The sequence below is a fragment of the Emydura macquarii genome, unplaced genomic scaffold (genome assembly GCF_026122565.2).
Source record: "Emydura macquarii macquarii isolate MOO-44397 ecotype Brisbane River unplaced genomic scaffold, CSIRO-AGI_Emac_v2 contig_2890, whole genome shotgun sequence".
Classification (NCBI taxonomy): Eukaryota; Metazoa; Chordata; order Testudines; family Chelidae; genus Emydura; species Emydura macquarii.
This window is the reverse complement of record NW_027133027.1, coordinates 314,309-340,098: the sequence shown is the minus strand read 5'-3', so window position 1 is coordinate 340,098 and position 25,790 is coordinate 314,309. Positions and strand designations below refer to the sequence as shown.

The 25,790-nt window shown below is 41.3% G+C and overlaps 1 protein-coding gene across 2 annotated transcripts in view; it reads left to right on the top strand.

Moving 5' to 3' along the window:
- Positions 1–25,790, top strand: part of TXNDC5 (thioredoxin domain containing 5) — a 49,965-nt gene that overhangs the window by 5,749 nt on the left and 18,426 nt on the right. For both annotated transcript variants that reach the window (XR_010923742.1, XM_067568358.1), the window contains exons 2-5: positions 8,341–8,490; positions 14,145–14,250; positions 17,000–17,096; positions 21,373–21,488. Coding sequence is in view for 1 of the 2 variants with exons in the window: in XM_067568358.1 (XP_067424459.1) it covers positions 8,341–8,490; positions 14,145–14,250; positions 17,000–17,096; positions 21,373–21,488 (469 nt within the window). In the remaining variant the exon portion in view is untranslated. The remainder of the gene's footprint in view (positions 1–8,340; positions 8,491–14,144; positions 14,251–16,999; positions 17,097–21,372; positions 21,489–25,790) is intronic.

The window sequence follows — 25,790 nt, the reverse complement described above, 5'->3', positions numbered from 1 at the left end:
AGTCAGCTCAGAGCTCCTGACTTGCCGGCATCATCATGTCATGGACCCGCATTTTTGAGCAGAGTCAGATAGTGAGCAAGAGGATGTGGTCTTCCACTGTTCTTCTCACCCACCCTACAGTACCCATTTCCAGTATGGACCTCAACCATGCCATCACTGTGCTCCCGAGCCTCCCTGGTATGGACTCCATGGTACCAACCATCAGACACCTTCTCAATGACCCTACTGGGACCCTTGGCAGGCGTGTGCACACACACCGTGCTTCCTGTAGCTCTAGTGTGGCCTATCAAGAGCCAAGGAGACACCCCCTTTGGATGCTGCATTGAGGGCATCCGAGCCCCTTGAACCATTAAGAGGGGAACAAAAGGCTGAAGTTGAGGAGGAAGGTACACCCCAGACTAATTTCTCATCATTATCACCAGATGAGACAGTGATTCCCCCTCCACTGTCATTGGCAGATGACTTAAGCTTTTTCAGGAGCTGGCTCAGTGGGTGGCAGAGGCACTACAGATACTCCTACAGGAGTTGACTGAGTCACCATAAACTAGTGGACATTTTATATTTTTCTGCCTCATCCAGAGCAGCTGTCCCAATTAACGGGGCTCTCTTGGACTCTGCCAAACTCATATGGCAGACCCTTTTATCAATCTTGCCAACATGCAAGCAGTCCGACAAAAGGTATTATGTGCCAGCGAAAGACACAGACTTTCTCTTCTCCCACCTGCCTCTTTATTTGATCATCGTGGACACACTGAACTCAAGAAGCCACCAGTACTGTCTCAAATCCACACCCTATGACTGAGACTGGAAGTGAATATATTTTTCCTCCCAAAAAGATCTAGGCATCAGCCACCCTACAATTCCATATTGCAAACTATCAATCCTTAATGGCAAAATCTGATTACTTAAACTACTCACCACTCAATTCCTTTATTGAGCAGCTTTCATATTCTCACAAAGAACAATTTAAAGCCATTGTTAATGAAGGCCAGCTGGTAGCAAAGACATCACTCCAGTCTGCACTTGAGGCAGTTGACATGGTGCTACGCTCCATCTCTACTGCTGTCGTGATGAGACGAGCCTCTTGGCTGCACTTAATTCAGTTTCCCCAAAGAGGTGCAAACAACTGAGGAAGACCTTCCTTTTGAAGATACAAAACTGTTCGCTGAGAGGATGGACACTTCCCTCCACACTTTAAAAGACTCCAGGGCTATTCTTCGATTGCTCAGAATCTATATGCCTGGGCAGAAAAGAAAATATAGTCCTCAACCTTCATTCTAATCCCGTTCGTCACAATACTCATCTCAACGATTGTATGAACCCCAAAGAAAGAAGTCCAGGTTCCCCACACAGAAACCTTTGTGCTCTCAACCTACTTCTTCACAGCCATCCATCTCAAAATGAGAGTTTTTATGGATTGGTCAAGATGCTGCAGACCACTCCTCAATACTATCCGACACTGGAAAACCTCTCAGATCCCTATGGATGCTGTCTCACCCCGTTCTGCAGCACCTAGGAATGGATAACCTCCAACAAATGGGTGCTGCAGATTATTTGAGATGAGTACTCCATCCATTTCACCTCCCTCTCCCCCCTCCCCCACGCCCTTCCCCATTCCTCTTCAAGAACCCTTCTCATGAGAGCCTTCTATGACAAGAAATAGACCATTTCCTCAGCATAGGAACTATAGAGACAGTGCTCATACATCTAAGAGGCCAAGGTTTTTACTCTCGCTACTTCCTGATACCCAAGAAAAAGGGAGGTTGGAGACACATACTAGACCTCCAAGCACTTGACAAATTTATCAAGACATAGTAGTTGAAGATGGTCACCCTGGTGGTGATCATTCCAGTATTAGAAAAAAGAGATTCATTCTCAGCCCTTGACCTTCAGGATGCTTAATTCCTCATTTTGATCATACTGAGTCACAGATGATACCTCAGATTCACACTAGGCCAAGACTACTACCAGTACAGAGTACTTCCTTTCAGCCTCTTATCGGCCCCCAGAGTATCTTCCAAGGTTCTCTCGGTAGTGGTGGCCCACTTACGCTCCCAGGGCATTATGATTTACACTTACCTGTACGATTGTCTCCTCAGGGTGCATTCTTTCACCGAAGCCCAGCCAGTTACCCATGCCACACTGGATCTATTCTAGAATCTGGGCCTAAAAGTGAATGCACAGAAATCAACATTAACACCGTACAGAGGCTAGAATTCATAGGAGCCGACCTCGACTCTGTCAGAGCAAGAGCGCTCCTTCCACATCCCAGATTCCTCAGTATTTCCATGCTTATAGAGACACTGTAATCTAGCCCTCAAATATCGGCCAGAAACTGCCTTCAGCTTCTTGGGCACATGGCCACAGGCACATCAGTGATAGCTTATGCCAGACTTTGCATGAGATGCCTCTAATCATGGTTCAGTTTGGTTTACAGACCAAACAGAGACAGCCTAGACAAACTGCTCTTGATGCCCACCAAGATCAATCCTTGAATTGGTGGAAAGACCCAGCAAAGACCTGCACAGGAATCCCATTTGCTCAGCCTTCCCCATACTACTTCCCACCACCGATGCATCCCTCACAGGATGGGGCGCACATTTCAACAATCTTAGAGTACAGGGCAAATGTTCTCCATTTGAGATATGCTTTCAGCCTACTCAAACTCAGAACAGTCAGGAACACTTGTGCTCACTTCTTTCTACTGATCAGGTCACGCACAAAGGTCATGACAGACAATACAGCGTGCATGTAATACATAAACCATCAAGGAGGTACCAGATTACCCTCCATGTATATGGAAACACTGAAACTATGGAATGGGTGCATTTCCCACAATGTTACAGTATCAGCAGCCTACCTACCAAGAGTGCACAACACAACAGCGGACAGTCTCAGCCACAAATTCCCACTTGACCACGAATGGGAGTCGGATTCAGTGGTATTCCACGACATATTCCGACGATGGGGGACTCTGATAATAGACTTGTTCGCCACTTACCAGAACAAGAAATATTCATGGTACTGCTCCAGAACAGGCAACAGCCAACACTCCCTGCAAGGTGCTCTCTTCTTCTCATGGGACAAGGGCCTTCTTTATGCCTTTCCCCCATTCTCTCTATTGCTGAAAGTCCTGTTGACAATAAAGAGATAAAAAGTAAACATCATACTGATTGCTCCCACCTGGCCCAGAAAGACACTGTATCCTTACCTGTCACAACTGGCGCTGTGTTCCCTTTTCCAATCACGCCTTACCTCCTCTCGCAGAATGAGACGCACTATTCATCCCAACATGCTGATACTATAGCTCAAAGCATGGCTCTAGTGGTTCCAGCACTTAGAAACATCCTGCTCTGAAGAGGTACAGGAAGTGATATTGAACAGTAGGAAAGTGGCTACCTAGCATACTTATCTACAAAAGTGGACCAGATTCTGGATCTGGTGTCAGTCCAAAAGAGTCACTGCAGATACAGCCAGTCTACCTGTAATCCTAGACTACTTGCTGAATCTAAAGAAATTGGGATCTCCATTAGCTCACTAAAAGTATTGCTTAGCAGCAATAGTGACCTTCCACCAGCAGGTAGGATACTCAATTTTCTCCCACCCCACTACAAAGAGGTTTCTCAAAGGCCTAGCAAACCTTTTTTCCCAACCCAAGCTTTCTACCCCACAATGGGATCTTAATCTAGTATTAAAAGGACTGACTAGACCACCCTTTGAACCCATGGCCACTTGTTCTCTAATTCACCTTTCCATGAAGACGGCATTCCTATTGCCATGACCTCAGCTAGAAGGATAGGGGAGATAACAGCACTGATGATATATCTCTCCCTTCACAGTGTTCTTCCCTGACAGTCATGCTTAGATCACATCTGAAGTTCACCCCCAAAGTAACTTCCACATTTTATGTGAACTAACTCGTTCACCTTCCAACCTTTTATCCTAAGCCTCATCAGGATAATATGCTTGATGTAAGGAGAGCTTTGGCCTTCTATTTGGACAGGACAAGAATTTTTAGAAAATCTCCAAAACTCTTCCTCTGCATTGCAGATAGGTCTAAAGGTACAGCGATTTCAGCTCAATAACTCTCCAAATGGGTCTGAAAATGTATCAAACTCTGTTAACAGATCTGTTAACGGATGCCCGTCCACAATCCATACACACTTTACGAGATCGGTTTTTCTTGTCCGTCGCCTTCTCCAAGGGTATCGTTATATGAGAAGTCTGCAGAACAGCTACCTGGGCATCTGCATATACTATGCCATCCTGGGGGACTCTGCTGCAGACACCAGGTTCAGTGCCATGGTATTATTGTCCATAACACATTTGACGTTGAAGTCCCAGCCTCCAGTGGGGGATACTGCTCAGGAGCCACCTACAGTGGAGCACCCACAGGGAAACTTATCGTACTTGCCTTATTCCTTGCCTTGTGCAGCAATGATGGTTCTTCAAGACGCGTGTTCCTATGGGTGCTCCATGACCTTCCCTCCTCCTGTCTACTTCAGAGTTCTCATAATAATCTTTGCGGTGGAGAAGGAACTATGGAGGGTTTGTCCGCGCAACGTTGGTTAGCCTCGTGGCTGAGGGTAGGGGTAAGCGTGCATGGGCCAAATGGACACTGCTACCAAAGTTCTCTGATCATCAGTGCAACAACGCAGAGGCACCTATAATGGAGCACCCATAGGAACACACATCTCGTAGTACCATCATATCGTTACTGCACAAGGTGAGTAACTACTTCATGTTACAACCTATGCTAAAAGCATTTCAGAATTCATGAGAAAAGAATATCTGACCGGGGAATGATTGAAGGATTTTAATGAGATACCACTACTCCATGTTGCAATGAGGCTGCAGCAGCCAAAAAACCTAAAGCTGCTCTGGTAACATTTGGAGAAAAGCAGATGGATGGATGTAAATTTGGCGACAATTTATCAGCCAACTCCATAATATTACTTTCTTGTACTGGATTGTCTGTGTGTGAACAGCTGCTGTCTGGTTAAGCTTGGGTTACTGACTCAGAGTTGAGCATTGCTTCCTCCTTCCTTTATACAAATTGAAATTTTGAAGGGGAGAGCATAACAAACTTAGGGCATTTAGGGATAAATACATTACTCAAATTCTCCCTTAATAACCAATCCTCATGGCATTTGAAGTGTCAGACTTCTTGGATGACTTTAGTTGAGTCCAGAATTAGACTTCCAGTTGAAGCTTTGTTTCATTGTTAACTATGGAGATACAACAATCTCTCTGCAATAAAAGATTGAGTAATTATTTAAAATATATTTTGGATTACATTCTACTTCTGGTCTTGATGACTACATAGCCACTATAATTTCCCTTTTACTCTAAGAAGTTAGTTTCATAGTTGCATGTTCTATATATACACACTTTTCTTCTTGTTATGCTTATTTTAAAGTCTGAATTGACTAGATTTATTGATAATGGAGTTTTCTTTAATTGTACAGTATTGGTCTCCTGGCTTGACGTACAGTAAGATTTCTGCTTTCTGGCTGACATGCTCACAATCAAATTATTTTTAGTAGATTTAAATGAACATGTATGCAAAGGTGATTGGAATGTTCAGGTTTGCATAGAGGTTGGTTAGAGTTCTTTAACCGTGTAAAATTCTGGATTATCTATTTTGCAGTAAAAGGAGATTGTATCATTCCTCCAAAAAACATGTTCATTTGATTGAATTTGGTGTTTATGAAAATAAGTCTTCATAAGTACTGATTAGAGAAGTGATTCCCAACCCGTGGCCGCTCCCCTCCTGCTGGCTGCAGAAGGGAGCTGCTGCCTATGGACCCAGGTGGAGTGTATTGCCACGGGACTATAAGACTGGTGCAGGTTCTTTGGTGCACCCAAGGGAACGGTAGATCAGTGCTCCCCTCACCCCGGGGCTGTAGCAAGGAGTCTGGCAAAGCGCTCCACTTAGGTCCTTAGGTGCTGGGTCCCTGCAGGAGCCGGAGGGGAGGGGAGCGGAGCACTGAGCTCCGATTCCCTTGGCTGCAGAAGGGAACCACTGTCTAGGGACCAAAGTGGAGGGCACAGGACGCGTGCGGTTATTCTGATGCAGCCAGGGGTACGGGAGATCAGCAAGGAGGCAGCCTCCTCCTTGCACTTCTTTCATCTGGCTGCAGTGGGCACGGGGGGAGTAGAGGGGGCTGCTGGTGGAGCAGCCAGGAACCACCATGCTTGAGGAGGAGCAGGACTCTGAAAATTAGCGCCTTCCGGTTTTGCCTGCACTTAGCAGACCACCCACCATGACTCAGCTGCCAGGCCATGTGCTTCAGTGTGTAGTGACAGTCACTGATCTACACTAGTGCTTTGTCTGTGAGTGTGTGACATACTGTGAGTAATCTGTAGGTGTGAAATAGTGAATGTAAAAATAAGCACAGTAGCATCAAAATGTTTACTTTAAATATGTAGTGATTTGTTAGTCATTTAATGGTGTATACATTAATACATTTTTTTTATGGCTTGATAGACAGGCGGCCCTTTAAGGTTATAAAAGTGATATTTGTTGCCTTCAGCCAAAAAGGTTGGGAACCACTGGATTAGAGCAAAACGCAACATAAATGGTTGCTTGTGCTCTTCTGTGTAACTGAAATGATTGATTTAACTACAGCATACTTGCTAACCCTACCTGAGGTCCTCTCATCATCAGCTTCTAATCATCAAGGTAGTGTGGATTCATGATTTTTTTTTTTTTTTTTTAAACAAATGTCAACTAGAGTCTACGATGAAACCCTTTTTTCTCCCATCTCCCAACTTTAACTCGAGACCCAACTTAGTCAAGATGTGAAAACATGTATCCAGAGGTGAAAAGATTGAAAACTAATTCACCAGGCCATTTAGCCATCACAAGCCATGTTTCAGAATATGTAAATGTAGGAGGACTTTTTACGAGTGTAGTGGAGAACTTAGGCGTAATTCAGTTTGTTATAACAGAACCTTACGAATCTGGCAATGTGCACTTAAAACTGAAAGGAAGGAAAAGTATTCAAAAAGATTTACATTCTCATATACTCAAATATATATTCCAAGTCTGATTACATGAGACTAATTTGCAAACAGTCTAAAAATCTTGCTTTCTGATAAGTGGGATTGTTTTTTAAATAGGAGTTCTGTATGGAGTAAGAGGCAACTTCCTGCAGAACCTTAGCATTGTATTAATTGTTGCATAAAAAGTAGACTTTCCAGGACTTGTCAAGAGCAAACAAGGCTGGGTATATTTTTAATTAATCTAATGATTTTTTTTATAATGCCTGTAAAAATCAGGAACAGCAATAACAGCCATTCAAGATAAGTTGGCATAGGCTCCTTAAAACAGTTTCACCATATTTATAGTAATAAACTCTTTGACAATACCTGTTTGTTTTTGCCAATAGAATGAGATCTGATTTTCAGTTTTTGAGGAAAGGGGGGAATGGTATTTTAAAGAACTAGTAAATCTCTTGACTGGCTGAATGTTTCTAACACTTCAAATTTGAATTAGTAGGTTGTCGGATGCCAAGCAGTGTGAAAGATTACTTGAATAATTAACTATTAACTTGAGAGAAGCAAAATAGCAATTGTTTGTTCTGAAACTTAAGTCCACTTTGTGAGCATATGTAGAATATTTTGAGACTCATAGGATATCACTTTGCAGAGGCACTTGTTCCTGGTTATAACCTATTAAGATTAGCATTTCTTCAGGACTTTGAAACAGAACTGTTCTACTTCACTTATTTAGATGTTCTGTGGGTCTCATGAGTCACAATTCTGATGTTGCACATAAACACAAGCGAGCTTATACAAAGAGTACAAACCATTATCTCCTTACTGGACACTTAAAAACATAGTGCTTCCAAATGTAAAAGCATAAAGAATACCAGGCATCCTCTCATGATCTTGGAAAGTTGAGTAGCTGAGTGCTCTCTTTTCATTATCCTCATTAATTTAATAGTCTATTACAATGAACCTGGCAAGAATTTGTAATGAAAAAGTACTGATCGGTCAGGGCAGTGTTTAGATTTTTTTGTGAATTTTGTGTTAAAATTGCTTACAAGGTTAGCGTTCTACAATAAAAGACAACTCTGATGTTGTGGTGTTTAACGCATTCTGCTTTTGTATGGAAGACATTTCTGACTTTTCATTCCTCTAACATGTTTCAAGTACATCAGATCCCACCCTTGTGTATGCATACTTTTCCCATAGATTCAGCCATATCTAATCTTTATATTTACATTTAAACACTTGTTAAGTGTAGAGTGTAGGGCATGCAAGGTGCATACAAATCGGAACTGTGACCATATTACTGAAATTTTATTTTATCTTTTTCTCATCCTGTTGTAGGTGTGGACACTGCCAACGTCTGCAACCAACTTGGAATGATCTGGGAGACAAATACAACAACATGGAAAATCCTTCAGTCTATGTTGTGAAGGTGGATTGCACTACAGATACTCCAATCTGCTCTGAATTTGACGTCAGAGGATACCCCACGTAAGTACAAAAGGATGTGTGCTTCTATTGTTTTGTATGTTTTTCTGCAGTCCTCTGCCAATTTGATGAGACCAACTTCTAAGTTATGATTTTTGGTGGTTTCCTTTGTAGCTGTTCAGTCTTTAGAAGCTAAATTTATGCTCTCTCCACATTGCCAAGACAAGATGATATATAGTGCCTCTTTTTTTAGATATCATTTTACAGCTTGAAAGATGACTGTGTTTAAACAAAGTCCAGAATTGGTTATTTGGGTTTTTTCCCCCCTTCTCTCTGAGAACATGTCTTTGAGACAGTAACACAACATAAAGCAGTGAGGTGGTAGTAGTTCAGAACTTTTTTTAACTACTTTAAAATAATGTGTCAGTTATCTAACTGTATATAGCAAAGTTCATGTAGTGTGTATAAATGGTCTCTTAAAAATGTATGTGAATTTGGTGCTAATAAAACTAATAAATGAATAACACTATCTAAAGCCAGGCACATAGTGATGCTGGTGCTGTGAAAGTTTTTCTATGTGGTTTTGCTTTAATCAGTCTTGAAAAACTTAGCAGCTGCTTATGAGATGGAGCGCTAAACCTATTCTCTTTTAAACCTTTCCTGTTATGACAGATGATGGTGAGCGGTTCCAACAATGAGGGCCAGGGTAATGTCTTGGTGAGAAGGCTCACATCTTGCCTCCAGGCTGTGGGGAAAAAAATGTGAGCGGGAATTACTACCAGATAAACAAGCCTTTGCTTAAAGCACATCAGTCCAAACTCCAGCACTCCTGCTAGTTTAGTGCTGGACCTCTTTTGAGCAGACTGTCAATTGTGTAGCTTTGTGAATAAATATCCTACAATGGTAGGGTATGTCTACTCAGCAAAAAAAAAAAAACCCCAAAACCACAGCAGTGATTTTCAGAGCCTGGGTCAACTGACATGTAGCTCATGCTACAGGGCTGAAAATTGCTCAGGCTGAAGTCTGGACTCTGAGTCCTTCCCAGTTTCTGGGTTTCAGAGCCCAGGCCTCAGCCTGAGCCCAGACTTCTACACTGCTATTTTTAGGCCTGCAATGTGAGCCTGAATCAGTTGGCCCAGGCTCTGAAACTCACTGCTCTGGGAGAGGGTTGGCAGGGTTTGCTGTGTATACATACCCATAGAGACCCCAAAAGCTTATATTCAAACCCTAGGTTAGTATTTGGACCATTTCTCCAGAACTGGAAAATAAATACCAATTCACTGCTCTGCCTAGTCAGTTGCACAAATACTGATATTTATGAAGATGGACCAGCAGAGATTAAAAATAGTTTACTGTTTTTGTAGTTCATATCAATACAGACACAATGCCTTATCAGTGCCTTCTAACAACTGAGTATTCCCTCTTTCTGAATGGAGTTTGTCAATACTTTCTCACTGCCAGAGCATTTTAATTAGAGGGTAGGACCTGTGGTAAATATTAGTACAATAAATTTGGAACTGTAACCTTGGACATAATGGGGCAAAAGGGCAAAGCCTAATAGCAGTTGGCACAAAGCCGAATCTGTTCTGAGCTACGTTTGACATATGAGTCTAATAAAATGTATGTGATAGAGGGAGGCAGGACAAGACTTCAGCTTTCAATGTTGGCACAAGGAGAGAGAGAACAAGGTTCTAATTTTGTATATAGAACACATCAAAAAGATGGTGCCTAATTCTTTGTTGGTCCATGGTACACAAAATTCAAGGCAGATTCCATTCCATAAACAAAGATTTCATGTAAAAGGGAACTAGATTCATCTAATTATCTTCTACTGCTTCTCCTCTACCCCCACCTCTCCAACAAGTGTTAAAAATCATAGAAACAAATTATGGGACACCTAGTAACCCTATTCTTAATAGCCATACGGCATGTTTTCAAAGACAGTGACAGACTCCACATCATGACAAAAAACTTCCTTCTTCCTCCAAGTGATAAAGGAAATACACTCTAAACAACTCAATAATCTCTTCCTTTCACACAACCTTAGTTATGGCCTCGTGCTTGCCTCATAAACACATAACATATGCACACTCAACCAGTGCACATATGTCAATTTAATATTAGCAAAGGTATTATTCCTGTAGTTCAAGTGATAGAGGTCTGGATTAGGGATCTGAAAGTCAAATTTACACCATTTCCCTAAGGATCATCATGAATGTCTTAATGGTTGCACAGAATAGAATTCCGTTTTTTTCCCATGCTCTATTTTAAGTGAGAAAATATCCTTAAAGATTAAAACAAAAATAATCTGTCAATTATGTTGTGATGTACAACAAAACACTGTTCCACATTTCAGTCATTGTTCAGACATTTCAGTGGCTTTTGTCACACATTGGCAGGTTTGACAGTTGAGTGGTATGCTAGGAAAGTGCTTATTGAAATGGAAGTTCTGTTCCCTGAGGGCAGCTTCAGTCCCACTGGAAATAATAAGAAGCAGTGGACATTTTTACTAGGGCCCCATCACTTCCTTACTAGAAAAAGTGATCCTCTTTACTGAGGATATGAGTAGCTTCACTCTCGTTGGGTCATTCAGTACTATTGTAAGTTATGGAAAATGGCAGCCATTTTGAGTCAGGAAATACCAATTATAATGGGTAAGATAGAAAAAAATTAATTGTGCATTTGAGGGTAGCTGGTTCTGGGTTTTATCTACATGGAAAGTGTGATACGATAAACCAGCCATTTGTTAATGAAAGGATTGGTCATGGTTACAGTGTGAGCTGTGCCTTAAGCCCCTTTACAGACCCTTTTGAGTGCACTTCTCAAGGGAACGACTGCACTTTCTTCACCTCTTTTAAGGGTGGAATCCTGTGGTTCAGCTACTCTAGGAATGGATCTCTGGGTTGACTATACTGACAGACTATGTTGTTGTATTTTTTCTCTCTCTCTCCACTTACTTTTTCCACTGTGTACTTATAACTGTCTATGGTCCTTTGTATCTCTAGGCTCTGGCTTGGTAAAACAGTTGTGCCATTTTTGGCTGTCCTGGAAAGAGCATCTTCCCAATTAATAGTCCAGCTATTGTAGCTCCCTTGATATTGTTTAACTCTAGTTCTTATCTCAGACCATCGCTTAATTTCCTGCTTGGTCTTCTAACAATACTATCAAGCAGGTAAACTGAGGTACATAAAATCATACAAATACCTGTACTACAGATGTATGCCTCATTCTCCACAGAGTCACATGCTGAAATTTTTAAAGGTCTGATTTTTAAAATTAATTTTAACTCTAACTAAGTAACAGATTTAGTTGAAAATCCCCAGGAAATTTAGTCTTTATCTATTGGTTGTATGCTGTACAGTTAGGGAGGTAGATACACTGTATTTTTTTTATACAAAACCAAGAGGTTGGATATACAGATCTAAGTGGGAAAAAAACTGAATCTCGTCTTAATAAAATTATAGAGGTGCTACTACACTTAGAGGATCATTTAAGCTAACTTCTTGATTTCTGTTTGGTTTCTACTCCAAAGTGTTATCAGAAGATGTATGAAAGGGAGAGATAAGCGATTCAGCTTTTGTAGTTTTCTTTAATTGTTGTTGACTTCTTAAAGGGACTGTATCAACTTAAAAACCATACACCTCTGAATGTTTTTAACTACTATTGTACAAGTAGTAATGTATAGTATTGTACAATGCTTATACAATATTATAAATTAAAGAGATAAAGGGAGGATTTTTTTCCTATTTGTATGTGTATACTTTTGACAATACTTTTGCATAGTAATTTTTCCAAGTTGTGAGAGCTCATAATAGAAAAATAGGAGAGAAACATTTAGAAAATGTGCTTGTAAAACCACAAAAATTAGCAAAGGAAGTGAAGGGTAGTGTAATAACTTAAATGAATTTTAACTGACCTCATACATCTGCTTCAGGCTGCTTTTATTCAGTTTAATATGGTGTGACGGAGTCCCCCAGGGTGCAGCCTAAAAACTGGAACCGCTGTGTTCCCTTAACCCTTCAGCTAGCTGACTCCCAACCATGCCTCACTGGTGATAAAACAGCATACCCCTCCAGGCACTGTTATCACCCAGTGCAACAGCAGGTGAAGCCCCACACCCAGCTACATAGCAGGAATGTTTACCTAGGTTGCCTTTGACTCTGTGAAGCTGTCAGCAAGCTATAAACCTCTTGCAGATATAGTACTCACACAGACATTCACAGGTAGGCACACACCCAACTGAGGTAGATTAATGCTTTCCTCATGAACCAAAAATAGGTAAAGGCACTAGCCAATTCCCCCCAGCCTTTATGCACTGCACCCCAGAATTATACTCTCTGCTCTGATCAAAATCTGGCCAGAGTAAGCTCATTATCTAGACTGCCCCTTTCTTGATGTGGAGAAGTTATGCACAGGTCCTTGTCCATTGAGCTGAGATTTCTGAGACTCTCCAACCAAAACACAGTTTTAGGTAAAATCATAACACCAATTTTATTAACTACAGAAAGATTTTAAGTAACTATAAGTGGTAGGCATAAAAGATCATATATATAGTTACCGAAGAAATAAAAATAAGCTCACAGTCTGTCTTCTACAAACAATATAGGATTTAAATTGAGCAATATCTCACCCTGACAGATAATACAAGCAGGCTACAGATTCTTGATATATAGGCTGCGACTGCTTTGCAGCCCGCAACCTCCTCCCCATTCGAAGTTCTTTGTCTTCCAGCTGTTCTTTCAGATGTTGAGTTGTAGGGAAGTGAAGACAAGTGATGATGTTATTCCCCCTCTTTTATAGCTTCTTCCAGCTCGAGAAAGATCTATGCATGTGTCATGGGGGCCACCCCCATTGGTCAAGCAACATCCATTGTGTATGTGCTTCCTCTGTTAAGTCTTTTGGGATGGCTGTTGGGAGAGTGGATTCCCCTTAATGGGCCATCAACCTGTCTGGCTACTCCATTGTTGTACCTGAAAAGCTGGCTGAGGGTGTTTCTCACCTCCAATGTCTTTTAGTAGCACACATAGCAAAACTTCATAACTTCACATACAAAGATAGCACATACAATCCAGCAGGATATTAATGTTCAACAGATCAAGACTTTAAAATGATACCTCACAAGGCATACTTTGTATAAAACATACCATAATTATATGACTGGGGAATATGGGGTTCTGGGATGTTGCTTTGAGACACACAGTGTCAAATATGGCATGAGAAGTGGCATCTGGTCAAGGACATGCATATGTGGCATGGCACAAAAAAGTGCAGAGAAATTCCTGGAAGGGAGCTTTTCGTTTTTACGCATACTGAACAAATTAACTGATTTTTTTTTTTTTTTGCAAACTGAAAAATATAATTCACAAGCATAAACAGGGATAAACCTTTGAATTATGCTTTCTAGCATTTTATTCACTATTGCATGTTAATCTAAGGACTTCTTTGAATGTTAATTAAAATATGGTATTTCTGTGTGCTTTTTAAAAATCTATTTTAAAAGATTACAGGAGAAGAACAGAGTTCTGGTTGGTTCTGCATCATGGAAGTTAAGGGGATGTGATTTTTTAATGATAGACATTTGAGGGCCATGCTGAGTATGCTCTGAGCTCAGTTATGAGGTTATCAGCAAAAAGTTCATTTATTTCCAGAGAATGTTTCTTGGTTTTATATATTTGAAAAGTTTTACCTTAACTCTTTGTACTGTTTTAATGTTTCAGCCTAAAGCTGCTTAAACCAGGCCAAGAACCTGTGAAATACCAGGGTCCTAGAGACTTCCAAGCACTGGAAAGCTGGATGTTGCAGACACTAAATGAGGAACCAGCTGTAAGTGAACAGGAAATATTCCCTTCTTCCAGAGTCATACTGATTTCTTGCCACCAAAGGGGTTAGATTTTGCTTTCCAAGAGGAAAACCTCATACGAATAAAAATTGGATGGCGAAAACAAAAAGGAATGGTGGCCAAATAGTAGTCGGAACAGTAATTAAAATGGGCATTCTTTGACTTGCCCTTTGTTTCCTGTATTTAAAATCAAAATTCATAATAATATTTCAAGGAAATATTAGCCTCTTGACATTTAAGAAGGGATTTTTTGGTACACCTTCAGTTGACAAGTCTAGGCCACAATTACTTTGTCTTGACTAAGAAAAGTGGTTTAGCTAATACAAGTTCAATAAGTCCAGGGTGAATACAACCTTTTTCCTAATGTAGATGCAGGGCAATAATTATTAGCTGGTCATGTTGTAGTCTAAGGAGGAGATAAGGCTACAACTCAGCCAACAAAATCCAGTTATAAAGTGTTAGCCTGCATTTACACAAGGAAAAAGCTTGAGTTTAGATCCGGCTTAGCTAGCATATTAGATAAACCTGCTGTAATCTTAACCACTTTTCCTAGTCAAGACAAAGCCACAACAAGTGCTGATCTCAGTGGATTAAAATACACAGTTCTGCTTAAAACAAGCTCCATATTAATATATCTTTAAAAAATTTAAATTTTCAAATGCAGAGAAGTTTTAGCAGTGTAGTCCTAGTAATGTTTTCTTCAGCTCTGAGCTAGTTCCTAGTAAATAGCGATATTTTTTTTCTGTTAAGAGGTGGTGAGTTTGTGACCACTGCAGCTTAGTTATAAGATAAGATTTAAAAGCTATTCATGACTCCACTTTGAGCACACTCACTCAATCTCACACAACCGGCAACATTAAAAAAGGAGCAAACTACCACATAGTTATAAGATAACTTTTTTAATGTCGCTGGTTGTGTGGGATTGGGAGCAAGTGCTCAAAGTGGAGTCTTGAATAGCTTTTAAATTACACATAGCTGAAAGACCTCACAAATTTATGTGATGGCACATGTGGTTTCTCTGACAGGAGTGGGGCTGATATGTGATAATTAGGCTACAGATTTGTCACTGCATTTTTTTGAATCAAAGAACAGTCATGGTAAATTTGGTAAAAGTCACTGGTCTAATCTGATTTTTTAATTAAAAACCCTGACAAATGAGGGGGGACCAACCACCCATATCTGCACCCTGTGCCTCTGTTCTACATCCCTAATCCCAGTCCAGTACAGAGACAAGGTCCAGGGAGTGTGGGGTAGGGTTGGGGCTGGAGAGCAAGCCTACCCTGCACACTCACCTCAGGCACCTTGTTTCCTGTGGGGCTGCGACCCAGGGTTGAGAGGAAGCCTGCATTCACGTTAGGCATGGGCAGCAGTGGCACCTGTGCCCTTTGGGGATCTCTGCTCCAGGTGTTGTGACCATTATTGTAGTGTCATTCAGGTTTGGCCTGTCCCCCTGTTGTGATGTAGGAGCCAACCTGAATGGCACTGTGAGCCAATGCACCTGGTTGCAATGCCTGCAGCAGAGAGTCAGTCCTGTGTGATAGGAGCCGCCACAGTGGGATGAGTCCTGGACACACGAATAAGTCACAGAAACGGGAAAATTACACTGACTTTTTTTCCTGCCATGACAAACTTGTAGTCCTGGTAGTAGTAATTATAAATACTGTAGGAGCTACTGTGTAATAATTTAAGAATGTTGAGATGTAGCAATTTATAAAGACTTAATGTGATCTGGTCACTCGAGGGAAATTATTGTACATTGAATTGTAAATCTTTCCGTTTTAAGCGAGTTGTTGATGTAGCTTAATAGGGGACTGTGGGAGGAACATACAGGAAGGATGGATCCCCAAATGAGCAACCTGCATCCAAACACGTGGGGGTGGGAATTACAAGACTATGGCATGTTTCCAGGCTGAAGTGACCCACCTTTCTTGCCAGACTGGGAGCTAGAGATCAAAGGTACTAAAAAGAACTTATCAGGAGAAGAGGGGGTTGAGAGTCAGTTGTCAGAGAGCTCATTGACAGACAAGCTGATCGGCAGGCTCTGAGCAGGAGTCTGAAGGAGATGGACCTTCTTATATCCAGATAATGGTAAGCCTTTAGGGAAAAGCAGGTATATGTATAGGCTGGCTTAATCTTTTTAAGATATGTTTTCTCTGACATGCTTTTGGTTCTCAATAAATACTACTTTGCTTTAAAGAAGCTGACCTCCACTCTTAATGTGCCCTGAGGGAACAGAACTGCAGGGTCTGAGCCTAAGACAGACCTGCTGAAGTAATCACAGTTGATACACTGGGAACTGCAGCCAGGGCCCAGTCTGAGAGTGGGAGAACCATGTGGTTCTCCCCCAGCTCAGGTGATAGTTGGAAGATTGAGGAAGGGGAAGGGGAAGGGGAGGTACATTTGAAGAGACCATGATGGTGTAGGAGAGACCAAGTGCAGTTATTCCAGTAACTGTGATAGTTGCTTTCTGTATAATAGACTCACGTCCGTTTCAAATAACTCCTTATTAAGGTCTACTTGACACAGACTTTGATGCAAAATAAAGCTGGAGTAGGAAATATTTTGGGGAATTTGAAAATTGATAAATGGCAATTATGTATCCATTTACATTGCCACATGGAAGCATTACACATGGAGCACTATCTAATACAGAGATCAATTGCTATACAATTCATTTAGTGTACATCTGTTGTATAAGACAGAAAGAGTAATTACTTTGTTTCTTTTTAATAGGAGCAAGAATCTGATCTGCAACCACCAGAACTTCCTGAACCTAAACAGGGAATGTATGATCTCTCAGCAGCCAATTTCAAGATGCATATAGCAGAAGGTAATTCAATTATTTTCTTGTAGCTGTAAGTGACTGATACAGATATTTAGATCTCATTAGTGAGAAGCCTACAGTATTTGCATGATCTTGTGAGGCATATGAGAAAAATGGTGGGTTAGTCTTTAAAAGTACCTTTCTCCCATCTTCTTGCCCAAAACTCTGTAACAAAGACGTAACTTATATTGCTTATAAAAACCATCAGTTTTATTACATATTACAAAAACTTAATTAAAAATATTAGAGTTGTGAATAAGCGCTAGGATTCCTGCTGGAGCCAAAGAGAGGCAAGATGAGTGCTCTGTCCCTGGCTCCAGCAGAAATCAAAGTGCTCTGCCTGGGTTACTAGGCACTGGGTCCTTGCTAGAGCCAGAGGAAGTGGAGCACTGAGTTCCTGTCCATCCTGCTGCAGAAGGGGCCACTGCCTAGGGATCCAGGTGGAGCGCACGGGGCTACAGGATGTATACGGTTTCCAGCAGGGGAACGGGAGATCAGCAAAGAGGCAGCCTCCTTGCTGAACTCTTTCAATCTGGCTGCAGGAGGGAGGGGAGAGAATGGATCAGCCAGGACCCACCGTCCTTGAGGAGGGACAGGACTCTCAAAATCAGTGCCTTTCGGTTTGGCCTGCATTTAGCAGGCCATCCACCATGACTTAGCTTCCAGGCCATGTGCTTCAGTGTGTGGGGACAGTCACTGATCTACATTAGTGCTTTGTCTGTGAGTGTGTGACATACTGTGAGTAATGTGTAGGTGTAAAATAGTGAATGTAAAAATAAGCACAGTAGCATCAAAATGTTTACTTTAAATATGTAGTGATTTGTCCTCCTTTTAATGGTGTATACATCAATAAATTTTTTATGAGTTGATAGACTGGTGCCCTTCAGGGTTGTAAAAAATATTTTTGGCCCATGAGCCACTGGGAGTGACTCGGAACCACTGGTCTAGCACCTCCATTGTTTGCAGCAGAAATTCTACAATGCGCTAGAGACATGATTTTTTCTTGTCCTATGGAATACCATCATTAAGTAGCATTGGAGTAGGTAGTCATGGAAGGAGAGCTAGTCCAGGCTCCCCCCGCCACCAGATAGAGCCTATTGCCCTAGTGGTCCTTCCCTGCCCTCTGGGGCTATCACATGGGTCAAGAGCTTCCCCAACTTCAGGGTGGGGGGAAGGGAAAGCCAGACTGGGCTCCCCTCATCCCTTGGACCCAGCACATAGCCATGAGCTACATCCTCCACTCTGGGTTAATAATCTTTCTCTGTTGCTAATTAATGTAGTTATTTCCATAGTTCAAATGATGGACGTCTATGATGTAGTGCTGAAGATTCTGGCTTCAAAACTATTTAAAAAAACTAGGAAATTGTAACCTAAATTTTCTTTTAACTGCTTTTTTTTTTTGTATACAAAGTCCAGTACTTGAAAGTGAGGAAATATGAGATTTAAGATTGCCTCCTGGTACATATGCATTATAATACAGTCTAATTACTTGATCACATGCTATTTTTTTCATGGAACCCTGTCTCCTTTAGTGCAAAGGGTAGGCACACAAGGGGGCAAAATTAAGATTGCATGGAAAACCCTTAAATTTAGCATTTCCCAACTTCCGAGTGCTTTGTTTTACACACTAAATAATCTTTTATTGTAGTTTTTATATATAACGTTGTGCATGCACCGTACATTTTTGTTGTTGTTGGATTCATTTTTGGAATTTAAAAAAGTAGTAATTCTGATTGTACAGTCTGCATCCTCATGGCATTAGCTACCTATTTTAAATGAGAAAAGTAAACTTAATAAATTTAAAAAGTCTAATGTTTCAGCTTGGAAACCACATACTAATTAAACTCTTACATTGTCTGGACCAAAAGTACAAGTTGATAGCTTTCAAATAAGGATTGACATATGCCTCACATTAAAGGCATTGTTTTTTGTGTGTGCAATTTCTCATCCCTTTTTAAAACACTAAAGCATATTGAAGCTTTTACTTGTTTATCAGTTTGTGGGGACAATACAGTGTAGTGTGAAATGTCAAGTTATTCATGGCTGATGGACCACAAAAGAAAGATCAGAGGCAGCAGTGATATTTACATCGGATAAACTGTTTTTATAAGTAGTAGGCACATTTGCTGCACTTGCCAACTCAAAGGTTCATTGCAGATAAAAAGCCACTGGACTGAGTCATTAGATTCCTTACTTTTTAGGTCTTTGTTTATACGGTGCTTGGTTAAGAAACTAAACTATAAAGTAATAGTGAGACTACTGAGTAAAAATATGAAAAAGGCAACAATCCCAGCTAGAAAGTTGTACCAGTAAATCTTTTTCTTTATCAATCTTTCTCTCTGCCTCTCAAGTTTTCTTTCAAACATTTAAACTAGAATGGAATTACAGTAGAACCTGCCTAAATCTCCATTTATAGTGAAGTTCTGTTAGTAAGAGCCTTTGTGAAGGGGTGTGGGGGAGAGTGGGGAAAGACCTTCTAAGAGGTTTCCATACTTTCATTTCTTTTGTAACTATAATTTTCCATGTCCTTGCGTTAAAAGTATTTGACATTCTTTTCTCTGTATTTAGTTCCTTTCTATTTTGTGTTAATATGGAGTTGCCTTAATGTTGTTAGTGCTTCATGCTACTGACTCTAAAGTTTTTAGGCCCAGATTTTTAAAGCTATTTAGGCATTGCTGCCCTCAGTGTCACAATGCCTAACTGATTTAGGAGTCTAAATGTGATTTTCAGAAGGGATCTAGGCACTCGAGTCTAAATTCCATTAGCTGTTGATGGGGTTTAGACTCCTAAGTGCCTAAATCATTGGTTGAAAATCCATGCTTGCTATTACTTGTAACGCTAGCTATTCCTCATATCTTCTAAGTGCTTACCAATTGATTGTTTAATGATTTGTTCCAATATCTTTCCAGATGTCAAAGTTAGGCTGCTTGGTCTATAATTGCCCAGGTCCTATTTGTTCCGCTTTTTAAAGATAGGTAATAGGTTTGCCCTTCTCCAGTCCTCTTTATCTAAATATTCTTTAACCTGTTCTTTCCCTATTTTAACTGGTGTTCCTGCCCCCATTTTATTATTAATTTTCTTGAGTATCTGGTCACCATTAATCTTTTTAGTGAAGACTGAAGCAAAAATAGGCATTAAACACCTCAGCCTTCTTGATGTCATCAATTATTAGCTCTCGTTCCCTACTAAGTAGAGGACCTACACTTTCCTTCATCTTTCTCTTGCTTCTAAAATATTTAAAGAAATTTGTTACTACCTTTTATGTCCCTTGTTAGATGCAACTCATTTTGTGCCTTAGCCTTTCTGATTTTGTCCCTACATGCTTGTGCTATTCTCCTGTACTCTTCCTTAGCAATTTGTCCATTTTGCACCTTTTGTGGAATTCCTTTTTGATTTTTCAGGTAATGAAAGCACTTCTGATGGAGCCATGTTGGCCTCTTACTATTCGTCCTGTATTTCTTTTGCATCGCGATAGTTGACAATTGTGTTTTAATATTGTCTCCTTGAAAAACTGTCAACTCTTCCTAACTTCTTTATCCCTTGGGTTTTCTTCCCAGGAGACCCTACCTACCAGGATCACATGACATAAATTTTTAAAAAGTCCTTGTCCCAAAGAGCATGCAATTTTAAATGAGATAAAGACAAACATGAAGATGACAGAGGATTAATGCAAGGAAAGGAGGATAGTTCATTCAAATAAAAATGAGTTTTATAGCAACTGAATCAGTCACTTTAGAAATGTGTTCAGTGTTTGAGCTTTCTCTTTAAATTATGCTGTTTACTTTTTCTTCTGCTGCTTTCCTGTTCCTGTTTCCTTTTCTGCTGTTTTAACAGCATAGCTCACCCACGTGAATAGTTGTTAGAATAAGAAATTTTTGCAAATGGTTAGATGAAAATCATTATGCTTTTAATAAACATCTAACTTCGGAGGGTTTTTTTTGTGTGCAAATATATGGGTGGAGGAAAGATTTGAACTATGCACTACGGTGATTGGATATGACATTGAAAAACTAGCTCCTGAAATATTCGTGGCCATGTTTAGTTTGTGACATTTCAAGCTAACTGTAAATATAAGTGAAATGCTGTATAATGGATACCATTTAAAAAGCTAATGTTTACTGCATCGCAGTATTTTATCTATATCATTTATTTTCAGTATTGCCTGTACTTAAGATAGAAAATACCATGATAAATTTATAGTTGGTGGTAAACAGCTAGTCTTTAATGAAAGCTACTGTTTCAGATACATGTGAATTTAGCTTTTTTTCTTTTTCTTGTAAAGGTGATCACTTTATCAAATTCTTTGCCCCTTGGTGTGGCCACTGCAAGGCTTTGGCTCCAACCTGGGAACAGCTGGCTTCAGTTCTTGAACATTCTGAAACTGTCAAGATTGGCAAGGTAGGTTGAAAGCTCTTATTAAACTGAAAATATATCTCATTTGGATGAATGTATTAATCTAGTAGCACCCTATTCATCCTATATTTTGTAATCCACACTTTTACTCTACTTTGTGTGTCACTTAATAAATCATTTCACCTATCACAGACCCAATTTTAATTTTGAGTTTGCTATTTCTTTTATTCTCTATATGGACCCAGATATTTTATTTATCCTGATGAGATGGCCACCTCTGAATTGACAAGACCTATTTATTTTAAATAAGGGCATGCCAGAAACTTGTATCATATCCAGATTGTGTTTCAGAAGTATGAACGAATAGAAAGGGCAAGTATAGTAGCTGTCGAGAGGAATATTTTCAGTTTTAATTTTTGTATTCCACTGCCCTTGTCTGTTGCCAGGGCTTCATAAATTTCAAGATTTATTTTCAGTAGCAGAAATGACTCTTTCAGTGTACTGTACATAGCTGGATACCTTCATAAATTTTAGAGACATTAAGGGCGTTAACCATGGGTTGTTTCTCATCTATTCATACCCCACCCCCTTTCAAAAAATAACTTCTGTCTTAAACACTGATATCTTGTCCTGCTTTACTATTTCCCTTAGGGATGATAACCAGATTCTTTGGTGTATTTACCATGAGAACTTATTATTTGTACCTGGAGTGACTTCTGTGCAGAGGTATGCAGGTGGTCTGGCAACTGCAGTTACTTGCTTTATTTACTGACCCAGGCTGAAGTCAGTGCTGGTGGCTAACAATCTGAATCTCTCAATGTTATCTGATGGTGCAAAAGTGTAGAGGCTAATTTTTTTTAAACTCTTAAACCTTCAAAGGTATTAACATGGTATTTAAAGACTGATGCCATTAACTTATAAGTAAAACTGTTAATGACAAAGAAGCTGCAGTCTCTCCTTTCTCTAGTTCAGTAGTACTTGAGGTTGGCACCGGTGACAAGTAATCCTTCTTATGTGAAAACCTCTTGGAAAGTTCTTTTACTCTGTAAGGGTTTGTCTTTACTTACCTTGGAGATTCGGTGGCAGTCGATCGGAGTTACGCAAGCTACGCAAAAAACTTGTGTAACTCCTGTCGACTTCTCTGCTTCTGTTCTGCACGCCATCTTCACTACACTGCGCTGATGGGAACCACATTCCCGTCGACGCAGCGCTACGCCACTTGAGAAGGTGGTCTTAATATGTCTATTTCTGGATCAACTGAATGGGTCTTCACTGACCGCTCAGTTGATCCAGAGAAGTTGATCTGATGGCGGCGAATTTGCCGCCGTCAGTGAAGACGTAGCCTCAGAGTAGGCTTCTTTTACAGTGTAGGTAGAGAAATTTAAATGTGTTTTGAAATCTGGTAGCACAACTGAGATTACTCAGAATAACGTACCAGAGGATTTTGGTCCTTTGATACTATCTGTATTAAATGCTGTGTGTAGTGATTATTTTTTGAGCATCTGGAATGTTTGCGTGAACTGTCGAGTGCAGTTTTTGGTTGGTTTAAGTATGTTTTTGCTGCAGTATTACCCAGTCTCTTTTCCTCTAGAAAGTTGTAAATCCATTGCTTTCAAAAGTCCTGTTTTATTCAGTGATCTATCTAGCATGTTTTAGCATTGTACATATACTTTACTTTTTCTTTTTCACAATAAAGGCAGTAGGTCTTGTTTCAGTGCCTAGCTAGTTTTGTGTAACTGGATACCATCTGAAAGTATTTGAACCTCCTTTTGGCTCAGTCTGTGATTCCCTAAGTAGGCAGGAAACATGACCTCCTCTAAGTAGGTTGAAGCATGACCTTTATGTAATCCAGGTGAATAATGTCAGTAGCACTGCTCCTTTGTGCTTGGATTGTGTGTAATCTGTGGATTTGACCTCTCTTCAGTGATCTGTGGCAAAGAGTTCCAAATGTGTTCTTTAGAAATCTAAGTGCTATCTCAGGTAGATGCTGAATCCATGCATGTGATATGTAGATTTGTTTGTGAATTGGATTTGTAAATCATGGTACATCTACACAGGGATAAAAAAATCCGTAGCTGGCCCAGGTTAGCTGGCTCTGGCTTGGGCTCTGGGCTAAAAAATTGCTGTGTAGATCTTGGGGCTTGGGTTGGAACCTGAGCTCTAGGACTCTGTGGGGGGGGGGAGTCCCAGAGCTTGGTCTCCAGCCCAAGTCCTAATTTCTACACAGCAGTAGTTAGCTCTGGAAGCCCAAATCAGCTGACCTGGGCTAGCCACAGCCATGCTACAGGTCTTTTATCCCTTTGTAGATATACTCTGTGTCTTTACAAATTGGCTAGAGGCAAAATTAGAATCTAACTTGAATTCCAGTTGCTCAGCATTTGGAATTTCCTTTGTATTGAAGTAAAGTTACTATTTGTTGTAAAGAAAAAAACCAGAACCAGTAAATCCTTGTACTGGAAATTTCAAACTCTTAAAATATGAGTGTTGGGTGCTGTGCTGCTTAGTTTGTAATTTTTTTCACTCTGCAAATACTGATTTGTTTTAACTAGATATTAAATCATAGTGCCTTTGCTCTTTGCTGCTTCTGTCCCTGAAACAGCTTAAAAGAAATTTAGAACACAGACTACTTCTTCAAGGGATGATCCTTAATATGGATTCCAGACATGGGTGCGCATGCGCGTCATGTGCCCAAACTGTTTGTATTAATGTCCGTTGACCTGCACATGCGTCGGCTGCATGGAACATCCGAGGCTCACCGTACGTTCCAGTTCCTTAGTGCCCTTAGCTTGCTAAGAGAACTTTGTTCATCTTTTTCCTGTCATCTTGTACATATTTTTCTAGTTGTAAATAGTTACCACCTTTGTCGGTTAGGCTCCCCTGTTGGACTTCTTCCCCTCGTGAGGCGTCCCCCGTCTCTTGTCCCCCATCTCTTTCCCCCCTCTCCCCCCCTTCCCATGGACTATGCCCCGCCAAGCTGGCTTCAAAAGCTGTGCTTTGTACCAACACTCCTTCTGTGTGAGTGATGAACACCAATGTTGCCTCGGCGAAGACACATCTTTGCCTGCTATTCCATCTGTCGCTTGTTCCTACCTCAGACTCAGGAAGCTAGAGAACTTTGCCTCCACAAACATCTGATGGAGGTGGCTATGCACCCACATGTGCAATCAGATCTGCTGGAGCAGTGACCATCACCGCCAGTGAGTGTTCCCCTGGTCCCTTCCTATGCGCTGGCAGTATCACCGCAAATGCCAGAGCCCCACCGTGAGCATAAGAAACACGGACCTGGGCATACGGGCAGCTCCCCAATGGGAACCACCTCTGAACACAGCATTGCTCCCCCCAAGCTGTGCCAGATCGGGTGAGAAGTCGCACGTCAACTTGGCTGCTCCACTTCCTAGGAAGGCTTGTACAGAGCGTAAGTCCAGGCACCACCTCCATCACCGTTGACACTGCCAGGCCCCTCCAGTCTGGTCCCATGCATGCTGGGACACCTGTCTCCCATGATGCACACAGCCGAGCTGATGCTGCTGTATGCTGGCTTCCCTCAGTTCCCCAGCTGCCTTGAGGCTTCCATCTGTGGCAGTTGATCCTCTCCTGCTCTGCCCTGTTCTGCTCCGCCTTGCACCAATGACACCACCTCTACCGGACCCGTCCTTGGAGTCTGAGTGGTCCTGGGCCAGCCAGGCCCCTCATTCTCTCCTGAGATCCTACAGCCTGGATCCTCAGTGACAGCTGCCCTACCTGCTGTACAGCCTTTCCACCAATGCATGGTTCCAATACCCCCAGGGCCCAGTGACCCATATGCCTGGCCCTGTTGGCCCACAAGGGACCCTTACTGAAACCATGGGATACTGGTGCCACTGCACTACTGCCTGTCCACTACCCACATCACTCCACCCTCCCATTTACAACGAACCTCAGGACGTCCCCACATGGCCGGTGCTGCTGGTTCTCACTGGAGCCTCCTTGTCTCTGGATGAAGCGCTCATTCTGCTTTCCCTTCCCTCTCCAGATGACCATAACCAGTATCATGACCTGCTTCAGTGCATGGCGGCCACTCTGAGCCTCCTGGTGGAAGATGTCCAGAATGCGCAAAACCAGTTCCTGGATATCCTGCAACCACCTGGGCCCTCCCACACTGCCCTCCCTATTCATGAGGTCATCCTCAAACTGGCTCAGCCAATCTGGCACGTCCCAGCTTTCTGTGCTCCTACCCCAAAGCATGCCAAACACCACTACTTCATTCCTTCTAACGGCATGGTCTTCCCCTTTACCCCCTACTCGCTCATGGTCCACACAGCGACTGAACCTGCCCGACAGCAACACTTCAAGACCACTCCTCCGCAC